We start from the raw sequence: 19095 nt of genomic DNA on the forward strand, positions 1-19095 counted from the left end.
AGGAACTGGGGTTGATTTTTGTCAAGGCCAGTGATGAATCAAAGGTAGCTCTGAATGAAGCTGCAGGAATTTCTGCAGTGTATGCTTTTGTCCCGCTATGTTCTGACAATTCTTGTTGGCTGAATTTTGTTTCCACGTGGAACTAATGGCATTCCGTGGGCAGATTCTACTTGAAGCTTTCTGGAGAGATGTGAGCTGTGGCTTTTCTCCCTATTCCAGTCTTGCCTACAATGGTGAAAAGTGGAGACGGGAGCAGGAGAGCAAATACATAGAAGAACTGGCTGAGCTGATATCTGCAAATCTTAGTGATATTGACAATTTCAACGTCAAGCCAGATAAATGTGCGATTTTAAAGGAAACAGTGAGACAGATACGTCAGATAAAAGAGCAAGGTAATAACAAAGTCAGGAAACGCCTCCTTCCCACATGTTGGATCACGGGGATTGAACAGAGCCTCACTCATGCTAAGCAAGAATCACCCCCAAAGCCCCTGGAGTGATCAACTTTGCTTTTTAAGAAAAACAATTACCAGAGAAGTGGCAGAAGACCAGAGTTCCTCGCCATGCCACATGCTGGAGGGAGGGGAGCTGGGGCCTAGACTGGCACCTTTAGCAGAAAGGGAGCTGAGTGACTTTTGCCTTTGTAGGGAACCACAAAGCTGGATAATGTTAAGTTGTGGTATTCTCTTACATACATACCTACACTTAGTGTTCAGCATGTACGTGTACATGTACATGTGTACATGCTTCCTACTCCCCAGTGTGCATGCACATACTGAGGTAAGTGTTGCTCACTGCGATGCTTCCTTCTGTGTCTTCAGGAAAAACTATTTCCAGTGATGATGATGTTCAGAAAGCTGATGTGTCTTCTACAGGACAGGCGGTCATTGATAAAGACTCCTTAGGACCACTTTTACTGCAGGTAGGTGTGAAGATTGTAGCTGTCCAGAGCATGCTGTGATTTGGTTGTTTTACCATGTGGTATATACAGGGTGGATGCAGGGGGTGCTGGCAATGAGAAAATAGCTCAGTATTCTTATAGCAGTCACAAATATATAGTTCTGAAAATACCATACACACACACACACACACACACACACACACACACACACGGGCGGGGTGCACGTACACAAGAAGTTCCTCGTAAACTCACAGGTCATCAGCACCCAGAGGTGCTCAGACCTTTCTGTGGCTTTTTCCATGATTGCTTGCACAGCACACTACAGTTTTACTCTTTCTTTTTTTGTGCTTGAGATTGAACCAAAGGCCTGCACATGCTAGGTGACCACAGTAGGCAAGCATGTTTCCACCAAGTGACAACCTCAGCCCTCAGCTCTGTATTCTTGGAGAATTTTATTCATGGTGCTGGGGAGGGAGCCCAGGACCTCATGCATGCTAGGCAAGTGCTCTGTGATTGAGCTGCACCCAGCTTGTGAGGCAATTTCAAACATTAAACATGTGCATGTTTTTAAAGTAATTGCCTTGAGAAGAGCTGATTAACCATGGCGCAGTGCTACTTCAGGCCGACGAGCGCTTCAGCGAGTTTACTTGACAACTGGTCTTTCTTTCAGTGAGTCATCTCAACTACTTATGTGTTTTATCATTTTAAATTCTTTTTACACTCTTGTTCAGGGACAGTATGATAATTCCTATAATTTAACTTAGGATCAGGCAGAAAACTTTATTTATTTTTGACAGTGTGTAATGTTGGCCCAGGCTGTCTTTGAACTTGCTGGATAGCCTAGGGTGACCTCAGCTCCTGCCTCTACCTCCTGAATGTGTGCTATGTCATGCCCTGCCTCTCTCTCTCTTTCTCCCTTCCTTCCTTCCTTCCTTCCTTCCTTCCTTCCTTCCTTCCTTCCTTCCTTCCTTCCTTCCTTCCTTCCTTTCTCCCTCCCTCCCTCCCTCCCTCCCTCCCTCCCTCCCTCCCTCCCTCCCTCCCTCCCTCCCTCCCTCCCTCCCTCCCTCCACTTTAAAAAAAATCCTTTATAAGCTCTGGAATAATCATGCTAATAGTTTGTTAATAGAAGTGATGGTTTGTATTCACTCTGATTATTAGGCTAGTGTTGTTGATTTTGCCGCTTTGAAGTTCTATTTACCAAGAAGGCTGTAGTCTTGGTCTGCTAGGGCTGCTAGGATAGCCCAGAGCATGTGGCTCAGGCAATAGGAGCTGATATCTTCAGTTTTAAAGACTGGAGTTCAAGATCAGGGTGGTGACCAGGTTGCCTTCTCCTGAGTTCTCTCTCCTTGGCTTGTTACCATGCCTTAAAATGACCTTTTCTCCGAGTGTGTGTCCCTGGCGTCTTGTTATCTGTCCTGAGAAAACACCACTTATACTGAATTGGGTCAGCTTTAATACTTACCGACTCTTTAGAGGCTCTATTTGCAAGTATAACCCTAATCCTAACCTAACCCTAACCCTAAGGATAACCCCAACCTAGCCCTAAATGTAACCCCCTAACCCTTGCAGAAAGAGGTGAAGGGCTTTACTGTTTTTGGGCCACAGGGATACAGTTTTCATAATAGCCTCTATTAACGTGTCCCACTGTAGGCATTGGATGGTTTTCTGTTTGTGGTCAATCGAGATGGCAACATTGTATTTGTGTCAGAAAATGTCACACAGTATCTACAGTACAAGCAGGAGGACCTGGTTAATACGAGTGTCTACAGCATCTTACATGAGCAGGACCGGAAGGACTTCCTTAAACACTTACCCAAATCTACAGGTGCGCTCTTTGTTTTGTATATTGTTTGAAAGAGAGGGAGAGAGAAACAAGGTCTCACTGTGTGGTCCAGGCTAGCCTTGAACTCATGATCCCCTATTTTTGTCTCATGTGCTGGATTATAGGTATGTACCTACCATACCTGGCTACACATATTGCATATAAATGTGTGTCTTCTAAGTACATCTGATTTTTTCTTAGTTATTTCTTAAGAATTTGAATGTGCTTTTTAGGAAGCCAGGAACCGAGACTTAACAAGTGATTGCCAGCAACATTTTCAATATGGCCTCAGCAGACTCAAAGTTTTCCCAGGGGCCCAAATGTCCAGTGAGACTTCTGGTGAGGCTGAACGTACACAAATATCTTTATTGTTCTGAAATGTTAGTGTGTAGGTGACACCACATGGGAGTTTGTGTGATGAGAAAACAGCTGGATTCTTTTTCTGTCTTCTACATAGAGTCTCATGTGTTACCCAGGCTGCTCCCCAGTCCTCTTGTTTCAGCCTTCTTAGAAGCTGGGCCAGCCCCATGCTCTACCACACTCAGTTTATAGCCTGGATTCTTTGTTTGTTGTTTCTTGAGACAGAGTTTCTCTGTGTAACAATCCTGTCTGTCCTGGAATTCACTTTGTAGACCAGGGTGGCCTGGAACTCATAGAGATCCACCTGCCTCTGCTTTCCAAGTGCTGGAATTAAAGGCGTGCACCACTACTTACCATTTGCATTAAAGATTTTTTTAAAAAATCATGTCTATGTGTCCATGTGAATGTGTGCCATGTGTGCTGCAGCGTGGTTGGAGGCCAGTAGAGGACATTAGATCATCAGGAGCCAGAGTAAATGGTGCTTGGGAGCTGCCTGATACGGGTCCCGGGAACAAGACTCTGGTCCTCTCAGGAAGAGCAACATCTGCTCGTAGCCAGTGAGCCATCCCTCCAGTCCCTAGCTTGAATTTTTAAAGATTTTGCGTTTCTGATGAGTGTTTTGCCTACATGTATGTTTGTGTATCACATGTATGTCCAAGGTCAGAAGAGGGCATCAGATCCTTGGAACTGGAGTTATGGATGACTGTGTGCCACCGTTTGGGTGCTGGGAACTAAACACGGGTCCTTCAGAGAGCAACAAATGCTCTTAATTGCTAAGCTATCTCTCTGGCCCCAACCGTAGCTTGAATTCTTGATAATTTTTGGCTGAGTTTTACCTGGCTTCTAAAATAATTCAATTTATTTTCAAATTTTAATTTTTTTCTAAAAGTTAATGGAGTTTCTTGGAATAACGAGACCCAGAGACAAAAAAGCCATACATTTAACTGTCGTATGTTGATGAAAACACATGATATTTTGGAAGACATGAATGCCAGTCCTGAAACTCGCCAGAGATATGAGACAATGCAGTGCTTCGCCCTGTCTCAGCCTCGAGCTATGCTGGAAGAAGGGGAAGGTAAGAGTCAGGGATGCTGGCCTGTCTTCTTGCTGACGTGTTCTTGCTCGCCACCTGCTAAGAATCATATCTAAAAGTGCGTGTAACCCGACCTGATTACCTTTGTCACTTGTAGACTTGCAGTGCTGTATGATCTGTGTGGCACGCCGAGTGACTACGGGGGAAAGGACATTCCCATCAAGTCCCGAGAGCTTTATCACCAGGCATGACCTTTCAGGTAAAGCCAGCCTGTGTGCCTTCCCTGGAAACTGCTCGGAAGCATTCTTACTCCTGTGTGTACACGGGTGCATGCACTAGTCAGAAGGAAACTCTTCTCGCATGCATGTGCTGCAAGCATGGACTCACCTGCTGAGAGCCGGCTTTCAGCCAAGTCTGGGCTTATTATATGACTGTAAAAGAAGTTCACTAAGGACCTTGGCAATTGAGTTGAATATAGTTGGCACTTAAAATTTCTCAAAATAAAAAGATTAAAAAAACAAAAACAAAGGTAAAGGCACCTGGCCCGTTCTTCAAATCCCCTCCCCCATTCTCCCCTCGTTTCTCTTTGTAGCCCTGGTTGTCCTGGAACTTGCTCCATAGACCAGGCTGACCTCGAACTCAGAGATCTGTGTGCCTCTGCCTCTGAAGTGCCGGGACTAAAGGTGTGAGAAACTACCACCACCAGGCCCAATAACACTTTCCGAAAACATTGATTTATGGAGCTGGAGTGAAGGCCAGGTTAATCTCACCTGCTTTTTCAGGGAATCCAATGTCCCTTTCTGGCCTCAAACATGGCTTACATTCACACACACACACAGAATGGAAAATTTAAAAACATGAAAGAAAAATCCATCTATCCATTCACACATAGAGTGCGTGTGCACATGACCCATAATGTAGCTGGGAGGTCAGGGGCAATGTAGAAGAGTTTGTGTTCTCTGCCATGTAGGCCCTGGGTATCAAACTCATATCATCAGGATTAGTGGCAGTGTGCCATCTCTCCCGCCCCCAAAATAGCACTTTGTGTGAGAATTTAATGTTTATTTTCCTGTAACTTCAAAGCCATTTATTATAGTGAAACAAGTTTTCAAAACTACATAGAATTTCTAATAATGTAGGTAATTTATTTTTATTTTGTATGCAATTGTGTTTTGCCTAAATGATTGTCTGTGCACCATGGTGTGCCTGGTGACCCTGAGGCCAGAAGATGGCATTGGATCTCTAGGAACTGGGGTTATAATGTTTGTAAGCTGCCATATGGATGTTGGGAACCCAGCCCATGTCCTGTGAGAGCAACCAGTACTTTTAACCTCTCCGCCATCTCTCCAGGCTGGAGAGTAGTTCTTGTCATAAACATGAGGTTTGATTTTCTTACACTTAAAAAAAATTATTTTTTAAAAAAAAGGCAGTGGAGCCTTTGCTGACCTGAAACTCCGATGCAGAACTCCTGCTTTGGTCTGCTTTTTGGCTCTAGGAATCCTGAATTAAAGACCTTGGTTATTGTTCCTTGCTGTCTACCTTAATTACTTTAAGTTTTTTTTTTTTTTGGTTTTTCGAGACAGGGTTTCTCTGTGGCTTTGGAGCCTGTCCTGGCACTAGCTCTTGTAGACCAGGCTGGCCTCGAACTCACAGAGATCCGCCTGCCTCTGCCTCCCGAGTGCTGGGATTAAAGGCGTGCGCCACCACCGCCCGGCTTAATTACTTTATGTTATGGGTGTTTTGCTGGTGTGTAGAATAAAGTGTTTGGATCCCCCATGGCTGGAGTTACAGATGGCTGTGAACTGCCGTGTGTGTGCTGGGAGTTGAACCTTGTCCTCTGCAAGAGCAGCCAGTGCTCTTAGTAACTTTCCAGAGCCTCCCCCCCCCATCTTTAAAGACTCGCTGAACCTAATGCAGCTAGGCAGGCTGTCCAGCTTCCCATCTTCCTTTCTCTGCCTGCTTAGCTCTGAGATTACAAGTTTGCGCCACTCCCCCTAGCTTTTTGTTCGGGTGCTGAGAACTGAACGTTCTTGGCACTTTAGTGACTGAGCTGTCTCCACATCCCAGGGGCACACATTTTTATTTGATCTTTTGGAATCAGTCCCTTCTTGAGCGTTTACTCTCGTTTCTCTCTCTATTTGAACCATGAGTTGACAGTCTTTCTCCTCTAAATAGCTACATTAAATTTCTTTAAGCACTTTAGTGACTAGCATTCAAAAATCCATTTCATCCAAGACTTTCCTGACTACAAAGGCGACACCTGTTCATTATAAAGGCGCATCAAGAACAGTGGCATGCTTCTTACTAGGAGCTGCGCCTAGAACCAGGTGGTGTGTGCTGTTCCAGTCCACAGCAAGACTTGTAGACTGCAGTCAGCTTCCCGCTGTGTGGTAAGGATAGTAGGCAGGGCTGAGATTCAACCCCTTTATCTCACAAGTGCTAGTCAGAGCTAAGCAGCAGTCGGTATTTGTGGGCAGGGTTGAAATCTTTTGTTTTTATCTTTAATAGGAAAGGTTGTCAATATAGATACAAACTCACTTAGATCTTCCATGAGACCTGGCTTTGAAGATACCATCCGAAGGTGTATCCAGAGATTCTTCAGTCAGAATGATGGGCATTCATGGTCCCAGAAGCGTCACTATCAAGAAGGTAAAGGCATTTGAGTCGATCTTGGTGCTGCGGTGGATGATGCTGTAGTCACTGTGTGGACAGCACTTGGCCTGCTGTGTGGTTGCAGGAGAGGAAATGATGATTGAGCATAGCTGTTCTTCACTTTTATGCATGTCCATGCGACTTACAAAGCTTTGTGCTCAAAACTTCCTGTTTCTGTATGCATTGATCTAGTCTCAGGTACCAGTGACAGTTTTCCTTTCCCCAATAGCTTATATCCACGGCCACGCAGAAACCCCAGTATATCGCTTCTCCTTGGCGGATGGAACTATTGTGAGTGCGCAGACAAAAAGCAAACTTTTCCGAAATCCCGTAACCAATGATCGTCATGGCTTCGTCTCGACCCACTTTCTCCAGAGGTAAGGACACTAACTGCACCCTCGTCCTCAGGACGCTTCGCTGCTGATGTGTAAAGGGAGAAAAGGCAGGGAAGTTGTTGGATTCCATGAGGTGAATTTAGATTCTTAGAAATGTTTTCTTTAAGGTTATATTTTTTATTTAAAAGTTAGTATTTTCCACTAAATAATTGCTTCCTGGGTAAGGCCAGGGTGTGGGGTGTGGAGGAGGAGGAGGAGGGTGGTGGTGTGTTGGAGAATAGTGGATAGCCGGCTCCAGAGACCACAGCTCTTAGAGCTGCTCAGTATAACTCACTCATTTAAAACTGCTAGGGGTTAGGGCTGTAGCTTAGCTGGTAAAGCGCCTGCCTTGCGGGGAAGCCCTGGTTAGATTCCTAGCACAGCAGAAACTGGGTATGATGGTGGTCTGTAATTCCCAGCACTTGGGAGGGGAAGGTAAGTTTAAGGAAACCTTTGGCTTTGTAGTGAGATTAAAGCTACCCTAGGCTGCACGGGATGCATCTCCAACAACCAACAACAACAAAACCCCCAAACAAATCCCCAGATTTAGGCCTGGTGGTATAGACCTGTAGTCCTAGCTTCATGGGAGGCTGAGGCAACAGGATCTCAGATTCTGACTGCGTTAATGAATGATTTCAAGTCCAGCCTGGGTAACTTAATGAAACCCTGTCTCAAAATAAAAAGTGGGTTTTTGGGGAAAGGAAAAAAAACCAGGACAAGTAGGGGTTAGAAAGATAGATTGCTCAAGTATTAAGAATACTTACTCTTACAGAGGACCTGATTCATAGCATCCATATGGCAGCTCACAACTGTCTGTAACTCTAGTTCCCAGGGCCCGATGCCTTCTTCTGACCTCCACAGGCACTCGGCATGCATATGGTGAAAGGACACACATGCAAACAAAATACCAATGCACATAAAATTAAATAAATTTAGAAAGAAAGCCGGGCGGTGGTGGCGCATGCCTTTAATCCCAGCACTTGGGAGGCAGAGGCAGGCGGATCTCTGTGAGTTTGAGGCCTGCCAGGTCTACAAAGGGAGTTCCAGGACAGGCTCCAAAGCTACAGAGAAACCTTGTCTCGAAAAACCAAAAAAAAAAAAAAAAAAAAAAAAAAAAAAGGAAAGGAAGGAAGAAAGCAAGGCTTGCCGCGCTGATCAGCACCCAGATTGGTACTGGAGTGACCTAGTGTGTGCTCCTGAGCACTTCCCTCCACTCCCTTCCCCTTTGCCTTTCCTTTCTGCTTTGCTGCAGTTTTTAAAGTCAAAACCTGATGTGTTTCTTTGCAGAGAACAGAATGGATATAGACCGAACCCAAATTCTGTAGGACAAGGCATCCGGCCTCCGGCAGCAGGGTGCACCATGAGTGTGTCTCCCAATCAGAGCATACAGGCAATGGGCAGCAGGACCTATGGTGTGGCAGACCCCAACAATGCGGGGCAGATGGGCGGAGCTAGGTATGGGCCTTCCAGTAGCATAGCCTCGTTGACCCCAGGACAAAGCCTGCAGTCACCATCTTCCTACCAGAACAGCAGCTATGGGCTCAACATGAGCAGCCCCCCTCACGGCAGTCCTGGTCTTGGCCCCAACCAGCAGAACATCATGATTTCTCCTCGTAACCGCGGGAGCCCAAAGGTGGCCTCACAGCAGTTCTCTCCTGTTGCAGGTATCTGCAGTAGCATCTGCTTTGCTTGGGCTTTCTGCCCATGCCACTGACATTGTTTGTCATAGGAGCTTTGAGGTTGTTTTCTTAGCATGTCTGACTGTCTCCTGATTTTCTCCACATGCAGGTGTGCACTCTCCCATGGGATCTGCTGGCACTACGGGGAGTCACAGCTTTTCCAGCAGCTCCCTCAGTGCCTTGCAAGCCATCAGCGAGGGTGTGGGAACTTCTCTTTTATCTACTCTGTCTTCACCAGGCCCCAAATTGGACAGCTCTCCCAATATGAGTGTAAATCAACCAAGTAAAGTGAGCAGGCAGGATTCTAAGAGTCCCCTAGGCTTATACTGTGACCAGAACCCAGTGGAGAGTTCAGTGTGTCAGTCAAATAACAGGGAGCACCCCAGTGACAAAGAAAGCAAGGAGACCAGTGGGGAGGGGTCGGAGACTCAAAGGGGTCCCATGGAAAACAAAGGCCACAAGAAACTGCTGCAGTTACTGACGTGCTCTTCTGATGACCGAGGCCATTCCTCCTTGACCAACTCCCCTCTGGATTCAAATTGCAAAGACTCTTCCATCAGTGTCACCAGTCCCTCTGGAGTGTCCTCCTCAACATCAGGAGCAGTATCTTCCACCTCCAATGTGCATGGGTCTCTGTTGCAAGAGAAACACAGGATTTTGCATAAGTTGTTGCAGAATGGCAACTCACCAGCGGAAGTCGCCAAGATCACTGCAGAAGCCACTGGAAAAGACACTACTAGTAGTACTGCTTCCTGTGGAGAAGGGACTGTCAGGCAGGAGCAGCTGAGTCCCAAGAAGAAGGAGAATAATGCCCTTCTCAGATACCTGTTGGACAGGGATGACCCCAGTGACTCCCTGGCAAAAGAGCTGCAGCCCCAAACGGATGGGGGTGACAGTAAACTGAGCCAGTGCAGCAGCTCCACCAATCCCAGCTCCAGCCAAGACAAAGAGTCCAAAATTAAGACAGAGACGAGTGAGGAGGTAAGGTACCCTGCTCAACTCTTCGTCTTGTTTCTTTTCTGTGTTATAAACAAGATTTGGCAATACCACCAATAGTTTTAAATTTAAGGATAACTTTGAGCTTACATTTATTATAGTAACATTCACTTTTAAAGTTTTATTTATTTATTTATTTACTTACTTACTATTTATTTATTTATTTACTTATTTATTTATTTATTGTGTGCAATGTTCTACGTTCAGGCCTGAGAGGAGACCAGATCTCATTACACATGGTTGTGAGCCACCATGTGGTTGTTGGGAATTTAACTCAGGACCTCTGGAAGAGCAGCCAGTACTCTTAACAACCGCTGAGCCATCTCTCCTGCCCCCTTTAGTAACATTTATTATATAACTTTGATTTATCATAGGGTGAGTGTGAGAGTGTGTGAGAGTGTGTGTGTATGGGGGGTTGGTGCAGCATGCCACAGCATGCCTGTGACAGTCAGAGGGCAGTCTTCAGAATCTGTTCTCCTTCCATTGTGGGACTGGAGACTGAACTCGGGTTGTCAGTCAGGTATGAAGGCCAGCACCTTCCCCCGCTGAGCCATCTTCCTGGCCTGATAAATAAGTCTGGAGAAGCCAGTTTGAAATTTTTTTCATGGAAGTGGCTATGTTGGAATGCGTAGCATGGGTTGTTAAGGACACGGTAGACATTATTAGGAAAGTTTTGATTTAGCAGCATTGTTTTTCCCTCGAGTCAGAGTTCATGCATAGGAACACATTCTAAGTGTGTGTCTCACTGACTTTGACAAAGCACCCTTTAGGGAGAAGGGAAAGACTAGCACTTCCTAGGGCACGGGCCTTCCTCGTTGCATCTGCATACCTGTGCATGCCTTGTGAAATACCATGCACTGGTGCATTTTAGAAAAGTTATGTGTAGATGCAGGTCTCTGCCAGCTCTGAACCTTCCTCAGCAGCTGTGGTGGGAAAATAGTGTCAGAGCAAAGAGTGCTGCGTTGGAGTCCAGTGATTTATCGAATGGCTATCCGTGCAGTGAAGGCAGAGATGGGGTGAGGTTGTAGGAAAGCAGCCTTTGATCCGAACATTGTTATTGCAGGAGTCTCCTGTGGGTTTTTGTTAGGTTGATATTCCATATCCCCTTCCCCCTTCCCCCCACCATAAGGTTTCTCTGTGTAACTGCCCTGGCTGTCCTGGAATTTGTTCTGTATTCCAGGCTGACCTGGAACTCACAGAGATCCACCTGCCTCTGCCTCCTGAATGCTGGGATTAAAGGAGTGCACCACCACCACCCAACCTGGTTGATTTTTGTTTTGAGAGAGGAGCTCACTCTCACCACTAGAACTGTTCTCTCTCTTTTGCAGCAGAAGCTGTTGTGGTAGATGTGATTTTTGAAGTATTATCTCAGGCTTAGAGTGAGGCAATTTACGCGATAGATTTGGTTTTTAGGGATTCTAAGATCAGATTCTGAAGATCTATAGCAGCCTGGTGCATAACCTGGAATTGGAGTGCTGGGATTAAAAGTGTGAACCACATGCTTACGTCACTGCTGTGTTTTAGTGGGTTCCTGTTTGGTCATGTTTCTTTTGCTGATGCCTTGATAGCTGCCTCTGGTATTCCATGCAGGATAATCTGAAAATATTATTTTCAGGTATCTGGAGACCTGGATAATCTAGATGCTATTCTTGGTGATTTGACTAGTTCTGAGCTTTACAACAATCCTGTATCGACAAATGGCAGCCATCCAGGGACCAAACAGCAGATGTTTGCAGGACCAAGTTCTCTGGGTAAGGAAGAACCAGTGTTTTTCTTTTTTGAGGGGTGAAGTTGGGTGGAACGGTCACGACAGGGTCTTTCTGAGGAAGCCTAGGCTGGCTAGGGACTTACGCTCTTAACTCCATGTCCCAAACACCCTGCTAGCTTTTCTTTAGAAGCTTGGCACAGTGGCATGTTCTATTACACCAAGACCAGGAATCAATAACACCGAACTTAAGAACACAACCTCTTCCCTTCTGAGTTCTTACATTCATTGCTATTGTCTGTGTTAGTTCTTTTCCTGTCCCCGCTTCCTTTTTAAAAATTACATCTAATTTCATTTTGTGTGTGTATGTGTATGCGTATGTAGATGCTCATACTACAGCGTATATGTGGTCAAGGTCAGCTTGTGGAAGCTGGTTCTCCCCTTCTATCATGTGTGTGGGTCCTGGGTGTGGGGTGGAACTTACGTCATCCGGCTTGGCAGCAGGTTTCTTGGCTGCTAGCTGTCGCAATGTCCCTTTTTAATTTCCCCTTCTAATGTACCAGTAGCCATGATACTAGAGAATCCATATTTGTTCCCCGGGGAAGATGTTTTTTTTTTATATATGGAGAATTGGGTTAAAAGATAAATTGGATTAAATTCTTGTCATACCTGGTGCTTAAAGAATCTAGTTTAACCACGAGACTCTGACTCTTCTCTCTCTTCACAAATTCTTCCCTATTGTAATATGTTTATTCATTATTTTATTAAGGGTGTGTTGCATAAGCTAAAGAATAATTTATAGTCATGCTAATTATTTCTACCCTCTTCTTTCTCCCCCCCCACTTCTTTTCTTTATATTTTTTTTCCGTCCTCTTCTCCTTTTTCTGTCTTTGAGAAAGGGTATCTGTGTAGCCCTAGCCTTAAAATCATACCTAGAAGTGTCTCCCTCTCACCCGTCAGAGTCTCACTGTTTTCAATTGTACTGTTTCCTAAACGGAAATGGACAGTCAGATAGTCAAAGCGGCTGGACAAAGAAAAAGGTTGGGAGAAAAATATACATCTATTACCTATTCTATTTGGAAGGCAGAATAACAGTTTACTTTTATTGTAAAATTGTAAGTCGAGAATATACATGTAAGTACGCATGTGGAAGAGTCTCTAGGAATTAAAAACATGGATGCACTTTTCTCTCTCCATTTTCCTCCTTGCTTTGTGTTGCTGGGAATCTGCACACAGGGCTTCATGCATGCTAAACATGGGCCACTGAACCACACTGCTCAGCCTGGGACTTGGCACTGTGATATGGACATCATGCATGACCATATTAGGCTACAGCTGAGTGCTGGCACTAAGGCCAATATGCAGATTATTGTTTGTACTTTATTTGGAATTCGGAATTTTTTTATTTCTTTTCTTTTTGGCATAACTTTTTTTGTAAAAGAAGATGGTAGTGTTTGTTTTTATGAGAAAGAGTTTTTTGTGTGGGGCTTAGTGCTGTTTGTTTCTTGCGCTCGATTATTTAAATATTGAGTTAGTAAGGGCTATTAATGTGGGAACTTTCTATGTTTTCAACAGGTTTGCGAAGTCCACAGCCTGTGCAGCCTGTGCGTCCTCCGTATAACCGAGCAGTGTCTCTAGATAGCCCCGTTCCCATTGGCTCAGGCCCTCCAGTGAAGAATGTCAGTGCTTTCCCCGTGTTACCAAAACAGCCCACACTGACTGGGAATCCAAGGATGATGGAGAGTCAGGAGAATTACGGTGCCAATATGGGTAGGTTATTTCTAAGTGCAGTCATTTCCTTGAAGTACCTTTAAAATACAGAAAACATTTAAACATTGAAATCAAGTAATATCTTTAAAATATTATTATTAATATAATGTTCCTTTTATAGGTGTCTCTCCTTTGTTTACATTTTGATTATTTAAACTTTTAAATATTCCATTGGTTCAGGACTTCTGTCTAACCAGTAAGGAATGTGTGAGCGTAGTGGCTTCTAGATACTGTCTTTGTAGTTGGCCGGCCCTGCTCTAAGGATGACAGTGGTCTGTCCCAGCCACTGTTGTATATAATGGCTCTCCCTGTCCATGAAGACTTTGTTATGCTTTCGGTAAGACTTCATGACTTCTATCTTTTAGGAGGACCAAACAGAAATGTTGCTGTGAATCAGACTTCTTCCTCAGGAGAGTGGGGCTTAGCTAACTCAAAGGCCAGCAGAATGGAACCTGTGGGATCCAGTCCCCTGGGAAGAGCAGGAGACTATGGTGCCGCTTTGCCAAGACCTGCCATTGGGGGCTCAGTGCCCACCTTGCCTCTTCGTTCTAATAGAATGCCAGGTGCAAGACCAACGTTGCAGCAGCAGCAGCAGCAGCAGCAGCAGCAGCAGCAGCAGCAGCAGCAGCAGCAGATGCTTCAAATGAGTAAGCTGTCCATTTCACTTAAAAAAAGGAAAATGGAAAGTTTTATGGCAATTTTTGCTTTTGGGTTCTTGAAAATTCATGCTCTGGTTTTGATTCCCCCAGGAACTGGTGAGATTCCCATGGGAATGGGGGTCAACCCCTATGGCCAAGCAGCACCATCTAACCAACCAGGCTCCTGGCCAGAGGGAATGCTGTCTATGGAACAAAGTCCTCATGGGACTCAAAATAGGTATGGCTTTATATTGTGATGTGGGAATGTTTGCATTGGATTTAAGAGTCTGAACAGGAACAGTTCTGAAAGAGTCTGTGAGAAACATTGTAGTTGACTGCCATCTGCTGAGGCAGCAACCAGAGTCTCCTGGGAGGGGTGGAGGAGACAGAAGCACAGCTCAGCCTTCAAGCCTTCCAAAGGGACCTTTCTGTGAGGCGAAGCCTTTCATAACAGTAATCTCCCAAGGGGCGGTACACATGAGCAGCAGTTGGTAAAGAAATGTTCTCACTGCTTTATAAGTGGTGTTCTGATACTGTGTCTCACCTAGTTCTGAAAATTAATTTTACAAGTTTTATTTACTAATTTTAAAAGTATGTATGGGTGATTTGCCTTCATGTGTGTCCGTGCATCCTGTATGTGCAGTGCACATGGAGGCCAGAAGAGGGCGTCATCCCGCACCTCGAGTCACACATTGTTCTGAGCCTCCATGTGGGTACTGGGAACTGAACCCACAACTGCTAAGTCGTCTTTCCAGCTCCTGAAGTTAAATTTCTTGCTTTTTATTAAACAAATTGAAAATAAAGCTCACAATTTTTTCTTTTCTAAAAAAAAAAATTAAAAGAAGGTGCAATAGTTTGCTCCCATCCTTACCACAGGAGGCAGTGGCAGGTGGATCTCTTGAGTTTGAGGCCAGCCTGGTCTACAGAGTGAATTCCAGGACAGCCACGATTGTTATTAATACAGAGGAATCCTGTCTTGAATTGCCCACCCATACGTATTTTATAGTGGATATTTTTACTTTGATGTTAATGTGAGCATTGTATAAGCCTCAGCATTTAGCGCTAAACAGGAGAGATCGATGGATGTGAGTTTGGACTAAGGAATTTAGCAAGACTCTCAGAAAACTTAAGCCTAAACAAAAACAACAATAACAAAGGAGCACTATTAAAACTCTTTTGCTTTTTTTGTGGTCCTGGGTGTGGAATGCAGGCTGTCATCAACCCCAGTCCATCGTCATTAAAGCTGACTCAAGTCTTTCTGCTAGGCCTCTTCTTAGAAATTCTCTGGATGATCTGCTTGGACCGCCTTCTAACCCAGAAGGCCAGAGTGATGAAAGGGCCCTGCTGGACCAGCTGCACACACTCCTGAGCAACACAGATGCCACAGGCCTGGAGGAAATTGACAGGGCCTTGGGCATCCCTGAGCTTGTGAATCAGGTGAGCAGCCATTTATGTGGAAATGGGAGAGTTGCCAATAAGTATGTTTGCATTTGCATATTCGTGAAGACAAACATAGGCTTAGAACAGGACTCTGTTTACCTTTGTATCCCTTGTGAGAAAGTGTGCATATTTGTTTTCCTACGGCCAAAGAAAAGATCTAATGAAATTACAACTGTTTTTTAAGACGCTGCTTAATTTTTTAGTTTAACTTCATTTTAAAAATATTATTTTATGTTTATGGGTGTTTGCCTGCATGCATATCTGTGCATCATGTGCACATCCAGAAGGCCAGAAGGGGTTGTGGGTTTTTATTTTTTTTCTTTTTTTACAAACCAATCCCAGTTTTCCCTCCCTCCTCTCCTCCTGCTCCCCTCATCTTCTCTCCACCCTACTTCCCATCTGTTCCTCAGACAGGGTAAGGCTTCCTTTGGGAAGTCAACTAAGTCTGTTCCATCATCTTGTTGAGGCAGGACCAAGCCAACCCCCTACCTCCACCCCATGCTGAGCAAGGTATCTCTCCATAGAGAATTGGCTTCACAAAGTCAGTTCCTGCACTAGGGTTAGATCCTGGTCCCACTGCCACACACTGCCCAAGCCCCACCAATGTCATCTGCCTCCACAGGGCCTAGTTCATCCAGTTCTATGCAGGCTCCTTAGTTGTCAGTTGGGAGTGTCAGCTGATTCTGTGGGTTTCCCCTTCATGGTCTTGACCCCTGTGTTCATATTATCACCCCTTCCTCATTTCAGTTGTTCTCCAGGATCTCGGCCCAGTGTTTAGTTGTGGATCTCTAGTCAGCTTCTATCAGTTTCTGGATGAGGGTTCAATGAAGTCAATTAAGATAGTCCTCAATCTGATCACAGGGGAAGGCCAGTTAAGGTACCCTCTCTACTATTGCTTAGATTCTTAGCTGGGGCTATTCTCGTGGATTCCTAGAAATTTTTTTAATGCCAAGTTTCTTGTTAACCCCGTAATGGCTTCTTCTATCAAGCTATGTCTTTCCGATTTCTCACTCTCTATCCTTACCCCAGCTCGGCCTTCCCAGTCCCTCCTGTTCTCCCCCCTCTCCAGAAGAGGGTTTTGTATTTCTTGGAACTGTTATAGACAGCTGTGAGCCAACATATGGGTACTGGGAACAAACCCTGATAGTTTTGAAGAAGAGCCAAGTGCTGTTCCTAGTACTTGGGAGGCAGAGGTTGGCAGATCTTTGTGAGTTCAAGGCCAGTCTGGTCTACAGAGCAAGTTCCAGGACAGCCAGAGCTGTTACAGAGAGAAACCCTGTCTCGAAAAACCAAAATACAAACAAACAAATAAGGAGGGTATTGGATCACTTGGCTGGATTTAAAGATGGTTATAAGCTGAAATGTAGGTTCTGGGGACTGAACCTGGGCCCTCTTCAAGAGCCCCTCTCCAGCCCACCACATGCTGTTTACTTTCATAACTTTCGTGTGTAGCTGATGGGTTAGGTGTGCAGAGGAGGCAGGCTGTCCGCGCTTGTGGTTTAAGTGACATCTACAGAGGCAAATCAGCATCAGCTTCTCTTCTGTTTATATGTCCGTCTTATGGAAATATGCTCTCAGGATTGTATTTTTGTTTTTCAAGACAGGATTTCTCTGTGTAGTCCTCTGGCTGTCCTGGAACTCTGTAGACCAGGCTATTCTTAAACTCAGATTCACTTGCTTCTACCTCCCCAGTGCTGGGATTAAAGGCATGGGCCACTACTACTAACATTGCAAATATTTTGAAATATTTGTTGCAATGTCCAGGTCTTTTTTTTAAATAATAAATGAAGAGTGGGGCTTCTGTTGTTGGCAGGGAGTAGACATACATATGTAAGGAATTGTATGGGAATGTGTATTTGTGTCTGCCACATGCAAATAAGGACCCATAGAAGCCTGAAGAAGGTATTGGATCTCCTAAAGCTGGAGTTACAGCAGTTGTCAGCCACTTGATGTGGGTGCTAGGAATTGAACTTAAGTCCTTTACAAGGGCAAACAGTGATCTTAACCATGGAGTCATTTCTCTAGCCCCTTTCATAGAATTTTCAAAGGAATTTGTGGAAACACTGAGCAGTTCTCATGTCCGTTAGAGATGTCAGTGACACCTGACACTGAAGAACAGCTGACCTTGGTGGTGGTGGTAGGATGCTGTGTGTGTGTGTGTGTGTGTGAGAGAGAGAGAGAGAGACAGAGAGAGAGAGACAGAGAGAGAGAGACAGAGGAGAGAGAGCGAGCGCTGCATGTCAGGGTGACATCTGACCCTGGTGTTGAATTGCATGTCCTATTCCTTTTCATTTTCCGGTTATAGGTCTGTATCTAAAAATCTGATAAATGTACCAAATGAAGTGGTGCTCACCTTCAGACCCAGCACTCTGGGAGACAGAAGCTGGCAGATCTGAGTTGAAGGCCAGCCTGGTGTATATAGCAAGTTCCAGGCCATCCAGAGCTACATAGTCAGACCCTATCTCAAAAACCCAAACAATAAAAACAAATTCTGACAAATAGAAAGAATAAAACACAAAACAAAAACCAACAGTTTAAAACCCTCTACGCAGCTCGGGGGGGAAACACATTGTTAATAACTGTGGACATATATTTTAGGTTTAAAATGGTATGTGTAGGGCTGGAGAGATGGCTCAGAGGTTAAGAGCACTGGCTGCTCTTCCAGAGGTCCCGAGTTCAGTTCCCAGCAACCACATGGTAGCTCACAACCATCTGTAATGAGATCTGGTACTGTATCCCGGAAAGTGTATATATAATAAATAAATAAATAAAAATAAAATGGCATGTGTATAAACATCCACGAGTGTGTGTACATGCTGGGGGGCATTGCTAATAACTGGGCATATGTTTTTAGATTTAAGATGGTACGTGTGTAAACATCCATGAGTGTGAGTATATGCTTACAAGGGTGTCAGTGAAAGTCACCATCATTGTCAGTTGTCAAAGGTCTCACTATGTGGTCTTTGTTGTGTATATCAGGCCATCCTTCAGCCTTTGTGTGATCTGTAGATGTAATTTCCTGTCACAGTGGCTGCTATCCAGCCAGCACTCAGCTGATGAGAATTGAGTATGGCTCTTTCCATTATAAGAGAAAAGCAAAGGGTTTAGAGAGTGTGCATCCATAAGAGATTGTGAGTGACCCAGGAAGCAAGTCAAGAAAAATTAGATGATTCCAGGAGTTAAAGGCCAGGTAGCATGTTATTCTCACTAAATGAGACCAAAAGACTATTCTCACTAAAAGACCATTACCCAAATTCTTTGGTCAAATTAAGCAAGCTTTATTTTCTGTCAGACAGGGCTAGCTCCCTAAAGTGGGGTTTGAGAAAATTGCACTGAACATGGGAGAATATGGCGTTTATATTAGCCCCCAAACTGCAAGGCTTGGGGGTTTTCAAGGACTTTTGAGTTATGTAGAAACTTGGCAGAACATTTCAAATTATCTGGCAGAACATCTTCTTAGGGTGGAGGTCAGGGTATAGGCATGGAATGTGAAATTCCGGAAAATAGGTCAAGACATAGTCAAACCCCACGTTTTACAGAAAACAGGAATGAACTTATTTTGACCTTGTAAAGGTGGCTTTTAATATCAAGATGGAGTCTGGCTGGTCCGTCATGATAGGACTTTGTCTCAGTAAGGAAGTTGGCGGTAAGGCTTTTCTAGATGAATGGTGTCTGTTCTTCTCTCTCAGCTCCACTGTGTTGTGTGGCTTAGGCAGATGACCACAA

General features: G+C 44.7%; 1 protein-coding gene across 2 annotated transcripts in view; it reads left to right on the forward strand.

Moving 5' to 3' along the window:
* The window catches only part of Ncoa3 (nuclear receptor coactivator 3), an 88351-nt gene that overhangs the window by 56788 nt on the left and 12468 nt on the right, over window positions 1-19095 (forward strand). For both annotated transcript variants that reach the window (XM_075963104.1, XM_075963106.1), the window contains exons 4-17: window positions 220-392; window positions 821-921; window positions 2551-2725; window positions 3972-4157; window positions 4273-4374; window positions 6624-6764; window positions 6997-7144; window positions 8429-8805; window positions 8930-9801; window positions 11432-11567; window positions 13097-13291; window positions 13657-13938; window positions 14041-14167; window positions 15195-15366. In XM_075963104.1, coding sequence (XP_075819219.1) covers window positions 220-392; window positions 821-921; window positions 2551-2725; window positions 3972-4157; window positions 4273-4374; window positions 6624-6764; window positions 6997-7144; window positions 8429-8805; window positions 8930-9801; window positions 11432-11567; window positions 13097-13291; window positions 13657-13938; window positions 14041-14167; window positions 15195-15366 — 3187 coding nt within the window. The remainder of the gene's footprint in view (window positions 1-219; window positions 393-820; window positions 922-2550; window positions 2726-3971; window positions 4158-4272; window positions 4375-6623; window positions 6765-6996; window positions 7145-8428; window positions 8806-8929; window positions 9802-11431; window positions 11568-13096; window positions 13292-13656; window positions 13939-14040; window positions 14168-15194; window positions 15367-19095) is intronic.

The sequence above is a fragment of the Microtus pennsylvanicus genome, chromosome 2 (genome assembly GCF_037038515.1).
Source record: "Microtus pennsylvanicus isolate mMicPen1 chromosome 2, mMicPen1.hap1, whole genome shotgun sequence".
NCBI classification, from domain to species: Eukaryota; Metazoa; Chordata; class Mammalia; order Rodentia; family Cricetidae; genus Microtus; species Microtus pennsylvanicus.